The 9,221-nt window shown below is 36.6% G+C and overlaps 1 protein-coding gene and 1 pseudogene across 1 annotated transcript; both read right to left on the reverse strand.

The window, feature by feature from the left end:
• Positions 1-432: 432 nt before the first annotated feature.
• On the reverse strand, positions 433-2,730 carry LOC111314489 (uncharacterized; annotated as a pseudogene).
• A 2,155-nt stretch (positions 2,731-4,885) lies between these two features.
• LOC111313516 (U-box domain-containing protein 17-like) lies at positions 4,886-7,530 on the reverse strand. The gene is made up of 2 exons (XM_022914202.2): positions 6,971-7,530; positions 4,886-5,986 (listed from the first exon to the last, which is right to left on the reverse strand). Exons 1-2 carry the CDS (start codon positions 7,297-7,299, stop codon positions 5,164-5,166), a joined length of 1,152 nt encoding a protein of 383 aa, XP_022769937.1. The 5' UTR covers positions 7,300-7,530; the 3' UTR covers positions 4,886-5,163.
• Positions 7,531-9,221: the final 1,691 nt, after the last annotated feature.

A 9,221-nucleotide genomic window follows, 5' to 3' on the forward strand; every position in this document is an offset into this window, starting at 1 on the left:
CATTAAGAAATGTATTCCCACAAAGCTAAAATTTAATTTTCGGCACTTGTAATTCTTATTCTTTTATCTCCTAAACTTCGATTTTTTTTTTGTCAAAAAGAAAAAAGCTCAACCACCAGATATGATCATGATCAACTTACGATTCAAGAAATGGCATGCTAAAGCATTCCTTTATAGCAATTAGCAAAGTTGAATTGCTATTTTCCTTTCAATCTTTAATACAAGCTCTTTTCTTCTTTTAGATCTTACATCTTGATTCTGATTGACAAACTAACCACGCCAGGCTTAATTGGCAAAAGCATAATATATCCACAGATCAATGTCTAGGGACTTTGACAAAGCAAAGACCAATTTGAAAAAGGCATTTTAAAAGGCAAATTCCATCACAAGACAACAATATAGCACGGAAGATCAAAATAGTTGACAATCAAGTTCAACTTAGTCTAGAGCCTCAAAATGATGCCAAGACATGAAACATTGATAGTCAATATTCTATAAGTACAAAATTCAAGAAATACCACTCAACGACACAACTACCAGGTAAGGCATAATAAAGTTTATTGAAGGTAACAAAGACAATAGCTAAAAATACACGTGGATGTACCCAATTGTCGCAACCAGGTCTCAGACCTCATATTTGGGGATTAACCGGTGGCAGTATTGCAGGTGTTAACACTGTCTTTGCAATCGTTAGTCAGATCATTGAAAGTTTCAACTCTCAATCTGCTTCTTCCCTCTAAAGAGAACTTCTGTATCAACAGAAACCCTCATGTAGCCGTCAAATTCAACTGGAACTCCATTGTTAAGCTTTGTTGTCTCTGAATACCACTCACTATTCTCATCCCAAAGATCCTTATAGTCATTAAGAAAATGAATGGAATATTTGTCTTTCAAAGGTTCAAAGAAAGATGTGTCAGTTTCATTCGTTGCAATATACACATTCCTCCCATCTTCAATCTTATCCTGCAAGGCTGAGATAAGGGCATCAAGTGACATATCTTGCGCAAGATTAGGCCAGACGTCCCTGTTCCTCGCCTTCTCCCCTCTCACAATGTGAACAGAGTCATAATCCCAGTTCAACCTTGAAGCAATTGCTGACACTATATCCATCAACCTTCTTGATTTCCATATCTGATGCCATGGCCTTTGAACAACAGATTCTGTCTCTCCTTCACAAACCCTGTACCAGTAATTATCTGGCTCCACAGATCCAAACTTTCTCATAATCAACGAATCCTTCACCTCAGAAAGCTTCATTGGCGTCACCCTAAAATCCTCAACAAGATAAAGACTCAATCGATCTTTTCTTTGCCATTTGTTCCAATCTAGCCAAAACTGCCCCTGATCCAACACTGATGCTGCCTCCTTCAGATGCTCAAAATCAAAGTAAAGCCTAAAGTCCTTCCCTTCCTCCTCCTGATTTGACGAAGTGTAAATTGAAGACAAACAAAGTGTCAAATCCATAACCAGCGTTCGATTCAAGTACTGCGCTTCACCCAATGCACACAAGAAACTCCACAAATAATGGTTCATGCTCTTGCACCTATCTCCACCACCCACATAAATCAAGTACTTCCCATTTCTAAAAGCATTTTCAGACTCAACCACTGGAAGTGAATCGTTTACTGTTTCGCCAACAACAGGCAAAGACACACCACCTTGCTCCTGCCTCCTAGACGTCTTCTCAAATCCAGGCTTTTGATTCTTATTCTTCTTCTTCCTCGCATTCACACCTGAATGATAATCCCCAATGCTTACCACGCTAAGTGTACAGTTCTCTGATCTATTAATCACAAACCGCCTATAATCCTTATAAAAAGCAGCTGTCTTCCCTTCCTTAGGCCTAAACCGCCATGCCATATCACAAGTATTCTCCTCAGGGCCAGAAGCAGGCTTCCCGAACCGATAAAAATGTATATCCTTAAAATGCTCAATTGCCACTTTCATCATCAAATGGAACACTTCCGGGTCCTTACAATCCAGTGGTCCTTTCGAATCACCCTCACATCCAGTTGAACTAGTTTCATCCGTACTTGCCTCCTTGAGTTCTACTACATCCGTCACATTGATAAAAGTGGCAAATGCAGTCTGATTGGCAGCCATAAAATCCTCTCCGGTTCTAACAACGGTGCTATCCGATTTAAATGTGGCATTTGATGTGGAAGTGAGGAAAGTTGTGATCTTTGTTGAAGGGCGGAAAAGAGGGTCCTCTGGCTCATAAGTAGCAGCTATAATAGTGAAAACTAGGACACCTATTACAAAGATAGTGAAACAAAGATTGCCAATCATATGTAAAGCATTTTGTCCCAGATTCTCTGGCCTAAAGCTTCCACTTCTATATAACCCAGAACGGCCCAACATTCTTTTACGAACTAAAAACCCTTACAATGAATTAAATCTATTTATTAAGGCCAAAACAAAAGTACCCAGATTAATACAATGCAAGAATTCAGTAAAAAGATTAAGCCTTTACAGATCTGGGTTCATAGATCTTGAAACTAAAAATGTGCCAAGTAATTTGGGAAGTTAATTTACCTTTTCTAAAATGATGTAAAGCAAAGAGAAAAACAGTGAAGAAATCGAAAACCCAAATTTCCACTCTCTCTCTCTCTCTCAAGAGTGAATGTGAGAGAGTATGAGCTGTGGTTTAGTAAGATTTTCTCTCAATTTCAGTCACTATTTCCTTCTCTAGTTTTCTTCGCCTTAGTCGAAAGAGTAGATGGGTGGGTGAATCATTAAACCACAACGAAGTGTGATAGCGCGAACGTAGTGCGTAATGCGCACCTTGATTTTGATGGTTACACGTGGATTATAGGGTTAGACGGACGGATAAGATTTGTGGCGGGTAACGCAGTTTGTTGGTTTGTATTGTACTTATTTTCTCTTGGGTTATGAATTAAAGAAGGCGACTGCTCTGCATTAACGCTCGAAACAAACACACCGACAAAACCAAACATATAATTTGGGTCAACATTTATTCTTGGAAAAGAACTATATATTTTGATAAATCAATTTATCTTGCTTTTTTAAATTAAAATTTTTTTTAATTTATAATTAATTAAGCATTCTAATAGTTTTTAAAAAGTTCTATATTGGACAAAATTATCCCAAATCTACTTTACAAGCAAAGACATAGGAAAAGATTATAGTGAGAGATGGATACTTTGATATGAAGGAAAAGGAGAGGGTGGTGTAGAGATAGTGGCAGGAAATTGGTGGATAAAAAAAAATGTTAAAAGAAGTGCTTTCCTTTGCTTGCTTGGGAGGAAAGTTCAATTGGGGGTTTCTATATGTGATAAATATTTTTCCTTTTCTTATCCTTATCAAATTTGTAAATAAAGTCTTCATGATGTCAATACTGTTATATAAGATATAAAGGAAAAGTATCAAAATTTAAAGTTTAATTGAGCTAATATTTTAAAATTTTAAAATTTATTAATTAAAACCCTTTCTTTTATTTCTGAATTATAACTTCTTTTGTAAAATTCTTTCTAAAATTTAGTATGATGAAAAACCTAATGTAACTAAAATTGAAACTGGCAGCATGTTTGGGATGGAGTTGAACATATGAGAATGGAGTGAAAGGAGTATTTATTCCATTCTTTTTCCTTCTTCATTCTCATTTCCTTCATTACATATCAATGAAATTTGTTGATTTTGCCTGTCCTACTTTTTCCCTCGTACCAAACATAATTCGGGTTGAATTGTCGGTTACCAACATCATCAGCCCATCTTCCTAAAGACACCGACTTTAATATTTTTTACGAGAAAGAGAAAATCCTTTTTCTGTTTTCCTGATTTTAACTTTCCGAAGGAGGCTTTTTCTCTTGTCATTTGTCAATTAAAATTGGTTAGTTGATATTTGTCCATTGTCTCTATCACCATCACCATCACAATCACAATCATACTCAGACCATCAACGTCTAAATCAACAGCTTTTTTTTTTCTCATTTTTTACAGTGGATTTTAATTTTTCAGTAACTCTCTGCCATTATAGGATTAGACGTGGAAGTTGCTTTTCCCTAGTAGCTTTTCAAAGTCACAATGTTGGAAGGTTTTCTTTATGTCAAAACTGTAATCCAACTGGGGCAGACTGATTTTTGTTGCCACTTGCTTTGCTTTTTGGATCAACCCTTTGGAGAGCTTTAAGTTTTTACCCCCCAGCCTTTTCAATTGTAAGTGTTACGAATAGGGAAGAGAGGACCCCAGATTTTCTGGTATTTGTGATCCGCATGTGGGTGGAGGATATAATCATGTCCCCTGACAGGAACATCACTTACAACATTTGGCTGCAAAAGTCTTAAGATCCTATATCTCAACAAATGGTCAATCAACACACCAAATTCTGTGTTGGGGCTGCTCATCTGATCTCCTTCTGGGAGCATTGCGACCCACTAAAATCGATACGATCCGTTTGCCAACACAAGTTGAGCACTGTTGAATGTCGTAGTTGAATCTGAGGGTTTAAATTACTTCCTTTTCAGCAATGGAAATATACTAATATCTTAGATTCAAATATTCATCAAGAACATCAAGGGATTCCCATTAACCTAACCGAATAACCTATCCATTGAACCAAAGAAGATAACCAAGATACCAACAAGGGATTGCCTCAATAGTTAGGGTTGTTAAACCTTGACATAAGTGGTCTTGGGTTTGAACCACCATGAACTTATGTTGGTGATAATTTTTTAATGCTGAAACTCATGCTAGATACAACACATCTTGCTCTAACCTGAAAAGCTGAGCAACATATCTTCCCAAATTTTGCATACCACTCTCTTGCAGCACTAATAACGACTGATATGGGGTCTACAGGAGAAAAGAGTGAAATAAGTTTATAATCAGGGGAAAATGAAGAGTAGTCTTTCAGGAACATGGAAGATTTAGACAACTTTTGTCAAAGATCACAACCTTAATTCAGTGCAGCCTCTCTTATGATTTCATCAGTGGAAATGTACACGTATTATACAGAGAAGTTTTTTATATATACACGAGGACAACACAGCCTTGAGGTAGTAAATAGCACCTCCAAAAGGTAAAAACTCGTAGTGAAACTCAATCCATGATATTTTACTCTATTGATACCACTCTCTTGGATGGTGATCTAGAATGGATATAAATTTTAACTGGTGTACTTGCTTCCTGGGCAGAAAGCATGCATCACGCAGATGGAACTTTGGCAGGTGTGCAAGATGCAGCCCTATGTTGGATGCGGTTCATGCTGAGTTCCATACTTCTTTGAACCATATCTTCCAGTAACCTCTTGGCAGTTTCCGCGGCTTTATCTGCTCCGTCTACACGGGTTGCAATATCATACACAATTTTTTCCAGGACTGAGGAAGCCAATTTCTTTTCCTGAGTATCTCTGAGCAAATCCAAGAGAGTACGAGCTCTTTCTTGAGCTATACTTGTGCCCTCTACGGTCAGTCGCAGAAGCCCCGGGATTGCACCTTCGTTAAGAATAAGTTCCCTATATTTTTCTCGACAGCTCTGGCACAAAGAAAGCAAAGCTCCAACAGCATGCTGCATGCTGAAAAGAGAGCCATCTTCAACAGTCTCTACCAAGGTTAAAATCCCACCATCTGAATTGGTGATTGCAGCTCGCCCTTCTTCAGATTTAGAAAGGATTTCGAGTAGGGCTGTTGCTTTTTCAGCAAACTTGGAATATTTCTTGCATTCTTTGAGGAGGTTGATAAGTGGAGAAACTGCTTTGCCATCAAGAATAGGAATCGAATTCTCTTTGCAGGTCGATAGGTTGTGTAAGGCAGTGACAGCATCAACTTTTCCTTGAACACTTCCAGAGCTAAGGATTTGAACCAGAAGGGGTGCAGCTCCAGAGGCAGCAATTGTGGGCTTGTTAGGTGCAGCAGCTGATAGTGTTAATATTGCAGCTGTGGCTAATTCTCTCAAAGCACTGTCTTGCAATTTGAGAAGCTCTACAAGAGGAGGGACAGCCCCTGCTGTCACTATAATGACCTTGTTTCTGATAACAAAAAGTGACAACGACAAACAGATAAGTTGTCAACATCGGAATCATACATTAACAATTCAATTAACCAATGAAAGAAGAGGATAGTGGCAAGAGTAAAAAGTACTGAGTTGCATAACAACTACATGAAAGAAAATGATTCAAGTAAGAAACCCAGGAAATTAGCATCATTATAAATGACATATCTCATGGTTATGAACCATCCATCCATCACATAAATGAATTAAATTTCTTGGACTAGACAGATTCATTAACATGGGGAAAGAAAATTGAAATTGTGTTGCTGAAACTAGAATGACTATCTCACATCTAGTTGAGCTTTTGCAGACTATTAACTAGGAATATAGCGTTCAGAGAGAACAGTTAACAGCTAGGGCATGTATTTATGCTAAAGTTAAGCATCAGAACACAGAGATTCAAATTGCATCAAGAAACCACCTTTCCAAAAGCTTCTCACCCAAAATATCCATTTTGACATTAGAATCAAAACAATCAGATTAAAAAGAGCTAAACTCCACCTGAATATATCCACTCAATTAACTATTTTGTTTGGACAAAGACCAAATAGAGATGCAATAAACTCAAACAAAAACCAACCAAGCTCATAATGGAACCAAAAACAATCATCACAACAACACCCCATACTCCAATATTCTCAACATTTCACACCCAAATAAAAGGAAGAAAAAGAAAATAGAAAAGTTTCCCACCTTGATAGAAAACTAAGTGAGTTTATTGACTAGATAATTTACTCAAAGAACTAAATAATCCAAGCCTATATCTTGTCATTAACTTTTATCCTTTTTCCCTCGAATCATTTCTCCCCTAGTTTTCCAGCAACCAAACAAACAATGAAAATAACTCAACCAATTTCTTGAAAAAGCAAAAATCCATAAAAAAACTGAAACTTTAAAATAAACCCAAACATGGATCTATGCTCAGAAAACATTAAAAAAAAAAGAAGGAAAAATTAGAGACCTTTCATTTCTAACAGCAAGGTTGAGAAGAGCAAGAAGAGAAGCTTCACGTGCATCAAGATTAGGGGACAAGAGCATAAGGACAAGAGGCTCAATAACACCAGCAGCAGCAAACTTTGAACGTGTCTTAACAGATGATTTTCTAACAACTTTTCTTATATCTCTAGCAGCTTCAATCTTGGCCTGAAGATCTCCATTTATCAGCTTCTCAGAAAGCTCGAGTATAACGGTCTGTTTCTGGTGGTTCCAAGTCTCTTCTTCTTGGTCTTTGCCGGCGCTGGTCGTTGGGGTTGCTGGTGGTGTCTCCTCCTCCTCCTGGTCATGACCCATTTCTTCTTTTTGAGTTCTTTCTCAAAGCTGTAAAGCTGCAGCTGCTGTTCTTAATAGAGTGTTTCCTGTCAGTGGTTTTCTGCCCTTTTATCTTTGGATTGCGTTTTTGGGTCTCTGTCCTAAAACCCAACAAAGACAAAAGCAAAACTCCAAAAACAAAAATCGAAACATAAAACCAGAAGTATATACCACTAATTACATATTTGTATGTTTTTTTGTTTTTGTTTTTCTGTCTTTTTCATAATTAGTTAATTACTTAACTTGGGAGAAAGAGTTTGAAAGTTAGGAGAAGAGATTTGATTGTTGTTTTCTTTAAGGAAAGAAAGAGGAAAAAGAAATAAACTCGCCTTTTTTCCTTTTTTTTTTCTAATTATGATAAAATAGAAACTATTGTATTTTTCTACCCGATGGTGAATTGAACAAAAAATTAAAATTAAATTATTTTCAACAAAAATTTTATGACTGATTACAATCCTTTTTCTTGCCTTGTGGTTTCTTTTTTGTTATTTGTCATTTACTAATCATTCCCTTTGAGTTCAATAATTATCCTATCCCATAGTGAAAGTTAGGGTTTCAGCTAATTTTTTTATCCGAAATACTATTAGGTTACATTCAAATTTTAATTTAATTAATTTATTATTTATATAATTATTTTTAAGATATCATATTCAATAGAATTGAGATTTAAATTTTAATATTAATAATTTTTTTCTTCTTTTTTAAATTACAATTTCATTTGTATCTAAAAAAAATATTTCTGTTTAACACAAGAAAAAAACTTTATTTAAAAAGATATATATATATATATAACTATAAAGATATAGAAATTGAAATGAAGTAATAATAATATTTTAATTGAACAAGGCATCATGTGCTGTTTACAATACATCGAAGAACAAAAGTAGCTTATGCTGCCAAACACATTGAAACAAGGTTGCCTTGGTTAGATTAATCGGCAAACTGAAATTTTAAAATCAGATGGAATTTTCATGTAAACTTAGGTGAGATATTATTATTATTATTATTAGAATAATCTTCAACTTTTCTGAATGAATTAAAGAGAAACGTATCATATCATTCGCCAGGCCCATGACTTTCACTAATCGCTGTAAGACTTGGCTGCCACAAAACACCATTTCTCGACTTCCTTTTTCCCCGGGTTTGAAGTTTGGATTTCTCCTTGGAACTCTCTGCAATGCCTTCATCCTTGCTCTTTTCAGTGGCAGGCAAACCAGGCTTTTGCTTGGCATCAATGCCTACAAATCTGATATGTTTCTTTGTTCCATTTTTCTTTCTGCTAGCACTAAACGAGCCACTTACCTCACTCGAATCACTAACTTCATTGCCTCGGAGAAAGGACTTGCCTGATAAATTATCCTTAGAGACATCAATGGAATTAGACTGTGATACAAAATAGTTTACAGAAACTTCTCCATTGGGTTTTTTGATCAGCGCCGAAGCTTTCTTACAATACGGCGTGGGACAACATAGACAACATAGAATTTTTCACCTGGGGTGAGGATCTCATCTGACCATTGAATCCCATGGCCTCCTGAAAACCTTCTGGCCTAGCCAATACGGAAGAGGGATACTTCTTCATGATATTAACTGCTGGTATTGCCATGTAGTAGTGCTCGACAATCCCATCAGCCTGGACAATCTTCAGAGCTGAGGTCTCCACTGGCTCCTGTTGGGGTCAACCCACTGGTTTAGTCCGACCACGGCTAGAGAAAGGGCAAGTCTATGGACATTAAGGAACTTGTTGAGCACGCCAGCCACAATAGCAGTTATAATAATGTAATTTCTGCTAGAGTAAAGCTTGTACAGAAACACTTGCACTTCCTTAAATCTCTTAAAACAATGACAAGTACAAGAATACAAATTTCATTTCTTTAAGTTTAATGGGGGATTCTAACAATGGA

Source organism: Durio zibethinus, chromosome 23, assembly GCF_047325235.1.
Source record: "Durio zibethinus cultivar Kanyao isolate XHJ-2024 chromosome 23, ASM4732523v1, whole genome shotgun sequence".
Taxonomy (NCBI): Eukaryota; Viridiplantae; Streptophyta; class Magnoliopsida; order Malvales; family Malvaceae; genus Durio; species Durio zibethinus.